Source organism: Parasteatoda tepidariorum, chromosome 8 (genome assembly GCF_982258835.1).
Source record: "Parasteatoda tepidariorum strain Cologne lab strain chromosome 8, Ptep-v5.0, whole genome shotgun sequence".
Taxonomy (NCBI): domain Eukaryota; kingdom Metazoa; phylum Arthropoda; class Arachnida; order Araneae; family Theridiidae; genus Parasteatoda; species Parasteatoda tepidariorum.
The window spans coordinates 104141399-104157159 of NC_141762.1; the positions used below are offsets into that span (position 1 = coordinate 104141399).

Sequence of the window (15761 nt, forward strand, 5' to 3'; positions counted from 1 at the left end):
TATATTTTTAAAGCACAATGCTTATTTGACAAAAAAAATAAATAAATAAATAAAATTAAATTTATCCACTACTAATGCAAATGGTTGATAGTTATATTGCTGCTTCAAAATCATTTCTAGTATCAGTGAAACTTTTCATGAAATAAATTAGAATTAATAAAAAATAATATTACATTAAACAAGCATTGTATATAATTGATGAAGTTTATGTAATAGCGCGGTTATTAAAATATAAATACTTTTTTCAGTATGTTAAATCAAACTTTAGGTGGCATGAAATGTATATAATTAGAGAAATATCAAAATATATCCATTTAGCATATCTCTTTCAATTTTAATAACACATTATCTATTTTTTTTTACTTTAGAACATCAGTAATGTATTTTGAACACAATAAAATGCATTGTAGAACAACAATTTACAGAGAACTAAGATTTACTGAGCTTTATTTTCATTAAAATAGATCCATAAAATGTGAAGCATGACTTATAAAATTTTGTGAACATGTGTAATTTTCACTATGTGCAATTTTTAAAAATCACTTTTATACGAATCTAGATATGCTATATGTAAATCAAAATTATATGAATGATGAAGTAAGTCTCGAAGATTGCATAAATTCTATATAACGATGTGTGATTTGTAAGTTGAAATGCTGTGTATCAGGGTAAATGCTGAGTACCAGATTTCTCAAGGACCTATTCGGTATTACAATTATATGCTTCAACATGTCAACTAGATTTTACAATTCGTAGAAGCAGAAATTGTATACTTTTAAAGTATAATGCTTATTTGACAACAAAAAAAATATTATTTATTAAATTTATCATCTAATAATATAAATGGTTGATAGTTACATTGCTGTTTTCAAATCACTTTGAAAAACTCCAATTGACAAAAAAAAAAAAAAAAAAAAAAAAAACTCCAATTGACATAGGATATTAGCCGATATTTAAAAACTAGCATCAGTGAAACTTTTCTTGAAAAATTTAATAAAGTGAATTTAAATTAATGAAATTGAATTAATGAATAATGCATATTACATTGCACAAGCAGAGTAAATAATTGATAAAATTTGTGTAGTCGCACGGTTATTAAAATATAAACACTTTTATTTAATATGTTAGATCAAATTTTAGGTTACAGGAAATGTAAATAATTAGTTAAAATATCAAAATATATCTATTTAACATATCTGTTTCAATTTTAATAACAAATTATCTATTTTGTTACTTCAGAAAATGAGTAGTGTATTTTGAACATAATAAAATCTTTTGTAGAACAATATTTTACAAAAAATTAACTAAAACTTACCCAGCTTTATTTTCTTTAAAAAATATATATCCATAAAACAACGAAGCGTGATTTTTAAAATTTGGTGAATATGCGTAATTCTCACTAACCGTAATTTTTAAATCACATTTATACGAATCTAGATATGATTTGTAAATTGAAATTGAATTGCGGTTTATGTTTCTTAAATCGGAACAACATGAATAGCAAATGATACACTATAAATTCTGTTGCTTGATTAGCTAATAGTTTTCAGGTGAATTGTGATCATTATGGTACAAATTGCGATTTGTGAATCGAAAGGTGCTTAATATAGAAAAGCTATGAGTGATTCTTAAATCATTTTGATGAGAATTGCAAGTGATAATTCTCAAATCTCTTTTTTGTGAATCGCAATGTGTGATTTGTAAACTACTAGAATGAAAATTGTTAGGCATGATTCTGAAATTACTTAATTACGTATCATGTTATATGATTCAGAAATAACTTTAGTTGGAATCATGATGTGTGAATCCTGATGAATAATTTGCAAATCACTTTAAAGTAATATTCAATATATGATTCATAAATCACTTTCATAGAACATTTTATATGAATTCCGATCCGTAAATCAAGAATCAGTTTAATGTGAATCACAATTTTTATTCATACTCAATGAAACCTGTGAAACTAAATTTTATTAATTAGCAGTAAAAACTAAATGTAAAAATTTGGTTATAAATAGGGCCCTATAAATTATGCGGAAATTTTTTAAAAATTATGCGGCTAGGATGCGGCGATTTTTAAAAATTATGCGGCAAGGATGCGGTGTCTTTTAAAAATTATGCATATCGGTTGCGAATGACCCAGAAAACAATTGAAACTGAAAAAAAAATCTCTTAAAAAAGTTCAACTTTCTTTCCTGTTTTAATAAATAAAAAAATTTCAATGAATACAGAAAATATTTCAACTAAATTACCTTCTTATGCATTGTACATCCATTTTCTACATCAGAACAATTATTAAAGTTTATTAAAATGGAGAGAAGTTAGTCCAGAAGCTGCGTTTTCTTTCAAACTCTGTCTTTGTTTTGTAAAAATTTGGCCGTAGCAGGATACTGCTCTTTCACAATCTACTGAATTAGGAAGCACTGAGAGCACTTGTCTTGCCTTTTTTGTAAGTTCTGGAAATCTCTCTGAGACTACCTCTGAATTCCAGAATCTAATTATGTCCTGGTTTGAACATTCTTTTACATATTCTTTGTAAGCAGCATACTCGAGTTTTATATCTTGACCACTCATTCCTGGAATATTCTTGAATACATCGTCGTCTTCAATATTGAGGTTGACTATTTGTTCTGGATCGAAAACTCGAGCAGTTTTCATGAAGTTTAATGCAGGTTGACTAAACTTGGGCCCGCGTTTTTTGAATACGTCTAGTTCTGGAGAGTAGTAAGTATTCAACTTTGCAATTGTTTTGTGAAACACTTCTTGAAGAAATACGTTGCGCGAATCTTTTCGTGAGTATGATGCCTGAGAATTACATCGAAGTTTAGACCGCAGATCAAAAATCTTATTGTAAGCTTTATGAATAGATACACCACATGTTTCGAAAAAGAGAAGAGTATCCATTAATAACTGAGCGTGTTCTGCAATGAATTGAAAATCTTTGCAAACGTACTTGCTTTCCACCAAAACTTTGCACTGATTGAGACAAGCAGTGTCAGGAGTAAGGTTTATTTCACTGCTAAAAAATTCTATGTAAACATTACAATATTCAGCATGATATTGCACTGATTTAAACCAAGAATTCCACCGTGTCTTTATTGGTACTGGACAAAGTTTAGCTTTCTTATTGTTATCCGTTAAAAACTTTAAATAGCGGCGCTTTCTTGCAGGACAATGCTTGAACAATTTCTTAAAGTTTCCTGTGAATTTGTCAACCTCTGAAAAATGTTCACGCCACTGATCAGAAGCTAAATTAAGAATGTGAGCATTGCAGGTCATGTGCACTGAATTGGGCAGTAGAGTACGCAACACTTCCTTGTATGCCCGAGTCATGTAAGTTGCGTTATCTGTTAAGATTGCTGAAACTTTGTTGAAATCAATCTCCATATTTGTCAAGCACTGCACTACGGCTTGAGAAACTGTAGTCGATTGTACAGCTTCAAGATGAATGCTATCAAGAAGATAAGGATGCATCATTGCAGTATCTGTAAATTGCGGGACAGCTAAAATATGTAAAACATAATTGTCTTTATCATCACTGCCTTCATCGAAGCCGATGCAGAGTGAATCAGTAGTACGAAGAATTTCTTTCAATTCATTCTTCTTTACTTCAAATACTTTTGGTAAATAATTTTGGCGAAGAGAATTAGCACAAGGTAAAGCACCTGCACCCGAAATATTTTTCGTCAGAAAATCTCTCATTTTGGGGTGATCCAGTTTTTCAATCGGAATATTAGCACTCGTAAATGCGTCAACAATTTCAAAGTTTAAAAGATTGCGCATTTCAGCACATTCGGTTTTTCTCTTGAACATTGATGACACGGTTGCTTGTTTTTTTTTCTGCACTTCGCTGTCCTCTTGTTCATTTTTTCTTTTATTTGTTATGTGACGATTACTATCCAAATGCTTATCGATAACACACTTTCTTGTGTGATCCACGGCAATATTACACGAGGTACAGAACATTATTCCATCCGAAGCGTGAAAAATACTCTGATATTGCTTACATCTATCCTGTGCAGAAATATGGATGGCATTTTTTTTAATTTTAGATAGAGACATGTTTACAGTGACTATTTGTGTGGAAATGAGTTAAACTAATTTCAAATCAATAAATGAAAAGATTCGCATGCATACTCGAAGAATGAATAAAGCGGAATGCATGGCCCTCAAGCAATATCTTGTGGAGTTCCAGGAACTACAAAGAAAAGAGGTGGGACTGGAGTTTGGGGGAGGGTCATTCTTCCCCAACTTTTTAGCTCTGTGGTCTATACCATAGAGGTGACCTCTATTGTCTATACACCGCGAAAGCTGTTCAACCAGCTTCCTATTGAAGATAATGGCGACTGATAAGAAGCTATGTGCCGGGGGGGGGGATTCTTGGAAAGAACTGACCACCTGACCAAAAAGATTCTTGGAATTGAAAAAGAAGATATATTTCAATTGAAAAAAAACCCTTAAGGAGAAATTTATCTGGTAAACGAATACATTTTGCTGAAAAGTAAAAATTATACAGATATGCTGCAATTACGCGGAAAATTGTAAATTATGCGGGTTTCCGCATCCTCCGCATCTTCGCATAATTTATAGGGCCCTAGTTATAAATGATTAATTAATTACACTTCATACGTAAATTAAAAGAACAAATAGGATAACAATATTAACCTGTTGTAATAACGAAGTTAACACATTGAGCATATTTTGAAATCGATTAAACACTATATATATCAATCGAAAACTATGACTACAAAACATCAAGAGAGATGAACAATAATCGGGTGTGAAAAATCTAGGAGAGAAAAGTTTTGCATCTTTTCACTTCAAGCATTAAAAATTGTACCTATCAGAATTTCTATAATTTTCCTTTGAATTTATTTATTATTTTTTTACCGCTTTTTTGCAAGATTTTTTCCCCAACAAAATTCAAAGACTTTCAAGGTTTTTCAAGTACCATGGGAACCCTGTGGCACAAGATTCAAAAGAGGATATGCTGTGCCAAACAGTATGTTAATGCAGATTAAAATGTAAAATGCACGCTATAATTCTATTTTTGGACATGGAAAATCGTTAACAGTTAGAATATATTTAATAGTCAATAAAATCCTATAAAAGGCGTAGTTATATAAAATACAAGAGATAGGTAAAACGGTGCACGGATAATAACAGAACTGACATTTAACAGAACGATAATGACAAACTGTAAACAAACAGAACTGAAACAAATTATTTATAGAGTACAAATTTAACTAACTTACTGTCTTATCAATTCTACTGCATCTTCATACTTCATTCCCAACTCAATTAAAGCCAGTGCAACCAAAACAGGAGCTCTGAAAGGGATAAAACAAAGCATAAGAATTTGAAAAGAAAGCTCAAAATATCTATTTGAATTAAAATTTTTATTTGAAAATTTGAAGAACTATATTTTTCAAGAACTAAAAAAAGAGAAAGTAATTATATTTTTGTCACAACAACAACAACAAAAAAGTGTATCTGATATGCTTTTTCATTTTAGGCGTGACAAACATATAATTATCTTTTTCTTATTTTTAGTATACAGGGTGCGTGGCCAAATATTTCAATAAAAAACAAGCACCTTTTAAGTAAATTTTAAACACTCAAAAAACATTTTTTAAGCGCTATATACAGAAACAAAATGCAAAATTATGTTCAAAGATTTTACATGATCATGACAAAATAACTAGCTTCAGACAAAGAATGCTTTTCTTGATTATATTAGCCATTATAAAAACGATCAAAAGATTCAGGGTGCGTAGCCAAATATTTCAATAAAAAACAAGCACCTTTTAAGTAAATTTTAAACACTCAAAAAAACATTTTTAAGCACTATATACAGAAACAAAATGCAAAATTATGTTTAAAGATTTTACATGATCATGACAAAATAACTAGCTTCAGACATAAAATGCTTTTCTTGATTATATTAGCCATTATAAAAACGATCAAAATATTTTTCGGTTTGATATCAGAGGGTGGAAAATGAAGCCTGAAATAGAGAATATCTTGAAAAATGCAGCAGAGTTGCATATGAGAGAGCAATAATCTCACCGAAACCAGCTCAGTAGATGCACAAGCAGACTCACAAGTATTTCATCAAACATGTAAAATGATTCGCGCAAAATGTAAAATGATTGAAAACGTTGAATAGAACAATTTGAAAAGCACACTTTTGCATAATACGTGGTAAGAAAAAAAAATCTCATTTTGGAAAAGAGAAAATTAAGCACTTTTTAAAAACACTCAATGAAAAAAAGCATCTTTGAGGGCTTTTAAAAAACGAAAATAAGCACCTTTAAACACTTTATAAAAACGGTACGCACCACTGTATATCTTAAATATATAGTCTTCTAAATTTCTATTTTATTTATCAGTAGTTTAAGTCAGATGGTCAAAATATTGTTAGGCAATAAAAGATCAAATTTTCCAAAATTGAGATCAAATTTTCCACAGCATTTAGATTTTTTTTTTTAAATTTCTATTGTTATCAGGCACAAAGCTACATTTAAATTTTTAGCACCCTAGCAAGTATAATCATAAAATCTATCTGGCGATAATATTGTGATAATTTCTACCATGAACTAATTCAAATAAATATTTTCTCAACTACAGAGCTATAGATGATCAAAAGTTTGATCATAAGATACCAGCCTCAGAGTAAAAATACAATAAGTAAATTTAAATAAGTAGGTAAGAAGGAGAATTATCTCTTCTAAAATATGCTGATCAGCATAAAACTGAAACCAGCTTTAGAACAGTAAAAAGAAAAATTATTCATAAACTAATGCGCTGCTAATCAGCAGATTTTTCTAATTTTATCCAAAATACATATAGCCTTGAAAAACTAAGCAAAATTAAAGTGTAGATTTTTATTATTTTCAGGATAACTGCTACATTTCAGATTTTCAAATTCAAGATTTTCCATGACTTAACGAAGTTGCTACTTTCTCAGACAAAAACGCAACAATAAGTTTAAAAAAGCATTATAATAACATTAATTGAAATGATAGGTATAACCAAAACTGTTATACACTGCATCTTCATATTTATACATTTTAAATTTGAAAAACAGAGTAAAGAAAGAGTTGAAACAATAAAATAGCTGAAAAGAATACAATAGCAAATAATTTCTTCCCTTTTTTTCTGCAGAATTATATTCTAAAGATACTTTTCTTGTTCATCAGAAAGGAAAGAAATATTCCTCATTTTTCTGTTCTCATTTCAGAATGAAAAAAAATTCGCCAATGACTGGTTTGCTTCAACTAGAATTTTAAATTGATAAAATTAAAAAAAATAATAATAAAAACCATAACTGTTATACTCTGCATCTTCATATTTATACATTTTAAATTTAAAAAATAGAGTAAAGAAAGAGTTGAAGCAATAAAATAGCTGAAAAAAATGCAAAAGTAAATAATATTTTTCTTCTTTTTTTCCAGCAGAATTACATTCTAAAGATACTTTTCTTGTTCATCCGAAAGGAAAGAAATACTTCCAATTTTTCTGTTCTAATTTCTGAATAAAAAAATTTGCGGAAATCAAAAATTCGCTTGCTTCAGATAGAATTTTAAATGGATAAAATTATAATAAAAAAACAACAAAAATTCTGAAATTACAGAAGTTTATTAAAGATAATTTGCCCTAGAAATGTTTTTTCTTTCCATTTTTTGGAAGAACATAATCTTTAAAGAACAGAATAAAAACATTTTATATTTTAATAAAATATAACTGAGTGGGGATTTTGTTACAAATTCAGATCACATTTTAAAAATTAGATTTTTCAGCAACCTAAATCCATGATTTTTTAAAAAATAAATAATTAAAATCGTGACATTTCATGACAAATTTTGTTCAATACAGAAATTCATGACTTTCCAGGTTTCGCGGATACCCTGTATTTAGGAACTGAAACAGTGTTGCAAAAACTTACCGCCCAAGGCCTGCAACACAGTGAACAGCAATGAAGCTGTCAGGGTAGTCTCGAAAACGTGTGCGAAGGAGATCAAACCAATCGTCCACTATCTTTGCAGGAGGTGGAAAGCCATCATCAAATGCCCAATCCTGTTAAATAGAGAAAAATTGTAAGAAAAAGAGATTCACATTATGATAGTGTTAAAACACAAATTAACCTACCAGTACTCTGATTCCTTCAGTCTCCAACAATTCAGTGCTGTAAGTAGGTTCACAGACTCTAACAACATCTTTCACATTCCGTTTCCTCAACTCCTAGACAAAGTTTAAAAACAAAATTTAAGATAAAAAGAAAAGCAGCCAACAGGAAATGTAGTTGATAATACAATGCAATAAAAGGTTTAGTGCAAACAATTCACACGAGAAATTAAGGATTTTTTTTTAGTAAGCAATAAGCATGGGTGATTGTGAGCCCAACTCAAAAATCCTGAAACTTTCTTGAGTGAAATCATTAATGATGCATTTCAAAAAAAATTAATGTCTTTATAAATTCAAATTTATGATATTTTCAAAACATGGAATTCTAATTAAATTATATGCAGCATAATTTAAATGGATAATAATGTATAAGTTTACTTTTGTCAAATCACAGTTATTATTATACTCGAAAAAATATTTACAAATCAAAGATATGCCCAGTATAAATTCTAGTTCTAATATTTCTAAATAAAATATACAAGAATTTTTATGCATAAATGTGATGGATGATTTCTTAAAACTTCAGGACATTAGGTTTCCGAAAACTTCCGGATCGCGGTTAGCAAAAAATCCTTAAATACGGATTTTTTCCAGAGCACAATCATCTCTGAATAAGAGAAATAAAATAAGAAAATTATTTTACACTAACTACACTGTGGAAGAATTTTTTCGGGCTTCCAGTCAAATACCTCTCCAGTACTAATATCTTTCTGCCAGACACTTTTAATAATAACAAATACATATGTTACTAATTTAAAGTAACAGAAGTGCCAACTTCAAAAAACTTTTCAGATAAAACAAAAAATTTTTTTTAAATTGAACATGTAATATTTATTTTATTCTACTATTAAGGGCAATATTCTTCTCTCATATTGTAGGGAGAAAACACTAATTATTTCCTTTTTCAAGGTGCGTTGCAAAATCTTTCAACAAAAAACAAGCACCTATTAAGTATTTTTAAAGCACTGTATATACATTAACAAAATGCAAAATAGTTTTCAAAGACTTTACATGATCATGATTAAAATAATTAGTTTTGATAAAGAATTATTTTATTGAATATATTAGCCACCATAAAAAGATAGAGATTTTTCGGTTTTATTTCAGAGGGTGGAAAATGGAGCCATAAATTGAGAATATCTTGCAAAATGCAGCAGATTTGCGCATGAGAGTGCAATCTCACCGAACTCAGTTCGGTAAATGCACATGCGGACTCGCAAGTATTTCATCAAATATGCAAAATTATTGGCGCTTTCATATGCTACGGTGAAAATGTTGGAAATGCATTGTGAAAACGTTGGATAGAATAATGTGAAAACCAAGCATTTGCAAATGTAATAAGCGGCGAAAATCAACATGGTAAAGAAAAAAAAAATAGTTTTTGAAAATAGAAAATTATGCACTTTTTAAAAACACCCAACAAAAAAGCACTTTTAAAGCCCTTTAAAAAAACGGAAAATCAAAAATATGTTTAAGCACTTTTTAAAAGCGCCACGTAACCATGTTTTTAGCATTTTGTATATCATCATGACATTAAAAAAAAAAATCATAATATATTTTGAAATCTATAACTTACAAAATAAAAGATTGATTGCAAAATCACTCGAATAGGACTTTTCAAAAAGGGGTTACTAAACACGGGCTTTCATTTTGAGAATAAGATGTTGCAATAAATAATATCGTATTAAAAATAATGACTTTAAAAAACTATGAGACTCAATAGTAATAAATGCATTAAAAAACAGAATTCAGCAGAAAAGAAAACAAATTTTTTTACTTCATTATTATTAAATGAGAATAGAAAAATTATAAGCTCTTTTTTCCCATTCAGATGCGTAAGAAAGGCATTTTTTCGAATAATTTTGAAAAAAAAAAAAATCTTTCGAAAATTTCTGAAATCGCCACAATTCTGCAACAGGATTAACTACAAGTTTAAAAGCAGCAATAGTTAAAGCAATAAAGTTCAATCTTTTCCCTTTGGCCTTGACTAAATGAACTATAGTTGAGTACCTAGAGGCAGAATCGTGGCGACACTTCGACATTGTAGCAGAATATTACAGATTTCTTACAGAAATTTTTTTCTTTTGGGAAGTAAATAATTTTGGTGGTGTTTTCTGCAGAAATTCTTATCAAACTGCCATACATATTTATATATTGTAACTTCGACGTTTCCATTTCTTTAAATTAGTCACATGTGTAGTTATTATAATTTTAAGTGTCTTGCAGAGAGATATTAGAGCTAGTCCGTTTCGTCGCAGAAAGTTTAAAAAAATTCTGCCACAGGGATTGAGTATAATTATTTAAGATGCTTATTATATAAATAAATCACTTTTATATATAAAAATATTTAGTTCATAACAGTCGTTGAACAGCTGACATACCATGAAACATACTTTTTTCCCAACGGATTCGGATTTCTGACCCCAGAAATATACGGGATATTATTTTATTTCATAACTGTTGTTGAACAGCCAACCCAATTTTTTAGGTTTACGGCTACTAACGTTCAGCTCTGTAGCCTTGTGATTTTGAACCCAATCCAGAAGACAAGGGAACTTCTGGGTCAAGTATTGTGAGGAATTTGCCTTTGTGGAGGACTTTTTTGATGGAACTAACCCGCATTTACGTTACATGGAAAGAAAGATCACGAGAACCTCCCACAGTTGGCCTGGCGGCAAAGGGACTCTAGCCCGTGATGCGTCTACCACTGAGGATATTTTACGTCAAAACTGCGGGAGATGTGAGCCGGGTACGGAATTCGTATTGACCAGTCATCGATTGGATTCGAACTAGGTTCACCTCATTGGAAGGCGAATGCTCTATCCCCTGAGCCATCGCCGCTCAGATAAAAATATTAAAATAAGTATTGACAGTCCTAACACATCTTTGAACAACATAAGGTAGCAATTTTAATTATAACACAAAAAGAATCAGTTTCTTCCAAGAAAAGAAACTTTTTCAAGAAATACAAAATATAAATTTTTTTTAAAAAATTCTTTATAAAAGCAATCTAGTTTAAATAATATTTATTTCCAAGCTATTTAAGATATTTTTGAATACATAAAAAGTAAAAAACAACAACAGAAATTTTTTTTAAAAATGAATTTAAAAAATCCAAATAACTAGTCTTTCAGAACTTCACGTAAAAGTATAAACTTATTTCATAATTACGTTACAAAGTGTTAAAATAATTAAATTTATTTCAATTAACAAATTGCATACTAAACATAATACATACACTACTACAAATCACATATTTAATTAACAATTATAAATAACATAAAAAATTTTATAATTCAATACTGTTACTAAGTATTGCATTCATTTTCAAACGCCAGTGAATTTGATTGAAAATAAAAAATGTTAGGTATGGAAGTTTTAGAACATCAAATTTTGCTTACAAAGAGCACCAAGTATTACAATTTTACTCATTTTTGTGCATTAAAACAAACAAAAAATTTATCAGCTCTTTTTTAGTCTACTGTATTGCTTTTTTTGTGTACTATTGGTATAGATTTTTATTTTATTTAACAATCTTCCTTGAACAGCCGACACAAATTTCTAGGTTTATGACTACTAATGTTCAACTCTGTAGCCCTGTAATTTTGAACCTAATCCAGAAGACAAGATCATTCCTGAATCAAGTATTGGTAGAAATTTGCCTTCGTGCCTACTTTCTGATAGAAATATCTCGCATTTGCGTTACATGGAAAGGGAAACCTCCCACATTAGCACGGAAAAAAAGTTCTTTTTGCTCTGCATTCGCAGCGACATCTGGTGACAGTTTTTATTATGAGGACTTGGGACCGGGGTGCCTGAAAGGGGTAGTTAATTCATAAAATGTAAATCACACTCCCAAAAATTATAGCAGGGGTCTGTCTAGGTTTTTTTAAAAGGTACCTATTTTGTGAAAATTTAGAAATAATGTGTGAAAATTAAAAAATCAACCACAACATGTACACAATATCATTTTAATTAGTATTTTACTAAGTACTCAGGACACTTAGTATATTGAGATAACAGTATACTGAGACAAATTTTTAATATTAACATACTCAGACAAGTTTCGACGTCATACTTGGTTAATACAGAGTAGTTGTAAAAATAAAAAAATTTAGAAGTATAAATTAAAATGAATATTTTTAGAGATGAAAAAAAGAAATATATATTCAAACATAAATTTATAGCAAAAAATACATAAAACTACAATCAACTTGAATAATAAAATTTGTTAAAAATAATGCTATTCATCTTTTGTTAAATTAGGATAAAATTTAGAATTACAAATATAACTGGGCAAAATTGACATTTTAAACAGAGTATCTTGCATCCACATTTTCAAAAATTACACAAGATTTGCTGTGTATATAAATTTTGAAAAAAAAATCAATTATATTTTTTATCAAACATCATCTTAAAAGTACTAAGATCAAAACATTAACAGGCATAAATTTTGTAGATTATGTTTTTAACACTTAAATTTCCGACATTTAATTAAAATTTGTGTGGTACAATGCCAGGCCAATGGTGACAAAATATTTTTTTTAAATTTATTTTTAAATTTTATTTTTAAAATATTAATAATCAGGGTTGGCAAGATTTTTCCGCAGATGGAAAAAACCATGGTAATAACCGGTAAAAACCGTCCTGGCAGAAACAGGTTTTTGCCAAGCAAAGTGGCAAAAACCTATATTTTCCAAGATGAGAGGACAAAAACACATTTTTGATATAAAATTATTCCTAAAATTGAAATATATATTATTAATATATATATAATTAAAAGAAATTAACAAAATTGATGATTTATTATTCCATAATTAAATCATAATGTATTAATATATCATTTTAGTAGTTTAAAGCATTATTGATCGTAAAATTAGTGATTATTCTCTTTTTTCCAGTGAAATGAACTTATTTAAAATTAATATAACTATAATTTAAAGCATAAAATATCTATCAACATGTGTAGTTAATTAAAATATACAAGTATCACTGCAATTTTTTAAATTTGCGCAAATTCAATACTTTATTCATCATCACAATACAATTTGTGCTGTCTCAACATAGCATAACAGAACACTAGTTTTGAAACATTATTTACAGTCAACCCATTCCGAATTTTAGAATGTACAAATAAAAAAATTCGAAAACAATCTTTCAATGGCAGCACTACTAGAAGGACACGAGTATAAATGAAACATTAATTCACAAAATTCTCTGGAAATATCACAAGAATTTTGCACACTCCTCCACCATTTGCTAGCATCAATTGCGGCTATAACTTTGCTCTGAGAATGTTTTATTGAATGGTTTTTCTTGTAATTCAAAATTCAAGACATATGAAACAAATAAATTTATTCCTGCAAGAAATTCTCTGGCCTTCTCTTTCTGTACATTGCTGAGAAGCTGCCCTTTATATTGTGGGTGTAATAAATAAGCGAGAAGGTGCCAAGGTAAAATTGATTGCACAAATCTTTTTTTTTTACTTGTATTTTATAAGGCTGTAAATTGTCATCTTCTAACAATTTACACCATATATGGATATGTAAGAGTGATATAATTTAAAATAATACATACCAAAAGTTATTATGAAGAAGTAAAAAAAATACAATTCGTAGAAAAAAACATTTATTTAAGGATTCTAAAATGAAAAGAGGTCAAATACTCTTAATCTTTTAAAAATAATTTTCTCATGTAATGTATCAAAATTATTATTCCTTAAGATTGATTTAAATTTGTTTAAAGTATTTTGTAATAATATTTAATCAGCAATTTAGATCATTTGGTTTTTGCCACTGTCCTGGCAAAAATCCCTTTTTGCCAACAAAAACTCCAACCCTGTTAATAATGATAAATATTGCGTAAAAATTATGTAAACCTAATATCTTCCTAATCCCTGCGGCAAAATCACGGTGACATTGTCGAAGTACATAACAGAGTTCTTGTTGAAAGAATTTCCCTTTATGAAGTAAAAAAATTTGGTTTCAGTTTCTGAAAAAATTTTCCTAATTTTTCTGTCTCAAAAACTATATTTAAATGGTGCCTTTTTCGCACATCGCAAGGGAAAGACATGTTCTTAATTTTTCAATTCTTATTTGAGAAAAATGAAAAATAAAGAATATTAAAGCAAAAAATTTCTTTTCTGTAGAAATGTTTGAAAGATTTTTCCCCTCCACAATTATACTCAACAGATACCTTTTCCACACATCAGAGGGGAAGAGATGCTCATTTTTTTATATTCCCTTTTGGGAAAAATAAATTTTTTTTTAGTTTTCTTTTCTTTCACTGATTTTACGAATTTTTTTTCTTTTTTTTAATGTGAGGATGATTTACAAAATGCAAAAAAAGACATAATTAGTGAGTCTTCCTCTTACAAAATGTGAGAATATCACCTATGATACAAGAATAAAAAAAATATTACATATTCATTAAAAAAAAAATACATACAATTTTATTATATCCAAATAGGCTTTTCTTGGTAAATACATTTCCGTTACTTTAAATTTAATTAATAACATGTATACTAGTGCTAGAGAGGTTTGCTGCGGAATGCCCAAAAAGTTCCGCCATAGGGTCTTTAATTTCAATCATTATTGTTCGATAGGCTTTTCTTTTGTTGTTTTTTCTTAAATCTAAATTTGCTATTAACTATTCTAAATTACTCTATGTCTTATTATGCATAAATTACTTTATCATTTCTTTTTCTTACTAAAAATAAAATGAGATTAAATTAGTAATAATTAACAAATATAATTTATAAAGCAAGACGTTTTTTTTTTTTTTACTTAATAAAATTAAAAATTTCTAATTGAATTTCTTCAAAACCTCATTCAAACATATTTTACATCTTTACCCAGTAGCATGTTGGTCTACTGTTCATATTTTTTATACATATATGTACATAAAAAATTAATACAAATGTTTTCTGCAGAACATTAAAAAAAAAATCATGAATAGTAAAAATTAAGCTGTATATCTCGTCGAAAACAAATTAACATTAAAAATAATTTTTTAGTGACATAAACCAGAAAAGTGGTCCAACTAACCCTGGTTTCCACGTTATTTTTGTAATGGAATGAACATTACCTATAGAATATATATTAAGAAAGAATTCAAAATAATTAAAGCAATTAAAAATATATTTTAATTGCTAATACGAAAATTAAAAAAAAATATTTCGGCGTTAGGATAACGTCGGTATCGCCTGCTGAATTGGAAATAAAAAAATTTTAAAATTTGCTTCCAGTGGAAAAACGAGCTATGCAGCTAATAACGATAAAGCATCGAATTTTGTATTATGCGTAAGTATTTTTTAAAAAAAATATTGGGGAATATAATGCTAATAATACTTGTTTTAAATTAAAATAAGATAGAAAAGTTATTGAAGAAAGGATTATTGCTTTTAGTAAAAAATTAATATTTAAATCGAATAGAATTACTTTTCCATAATTATTTCCTATAGTTAATTTTAAATTAAAGGAAGATAGAAAAGTTATTACAGGGCAAGATCAAAGTCTTGCCCCGGTTAAGCATTTCTATTAATGATGTCACTATTTTCATGTTCATTTTCTTCC

General features: G+C 28.6%; 1 protein-coding gene across 2 annotated transcripts in view; it reads right to left on the reverse strand.

The window, feature by feature from the left end:
• Positions 1-15761, reverse strand: part of LOC107451144 (PRL-1 phosphatase) — a 47610-nt gene that overhangs the window by 8038 nt on the left and 23811 nt on the right. For both annotated transcript variants that reach the window (XM_043055426.3, XM_016067153.4), the window contains 3 exons: positions 8152-8244; positions 7949-8079; positions 5256-5330 (listed from right to left, as the gene is read on the reverse strand). In XM_043055426.3, the coding sequence (XP_042911360.1) occupies positions 5256-5330; positions 7949-8079; positions 8152-8244 (299 nt within the window). The remainder of the gene's footprint in view (positions 1-5255; positions 5331-7948; positions 8080-8151; positions 8245-15761) is intronic.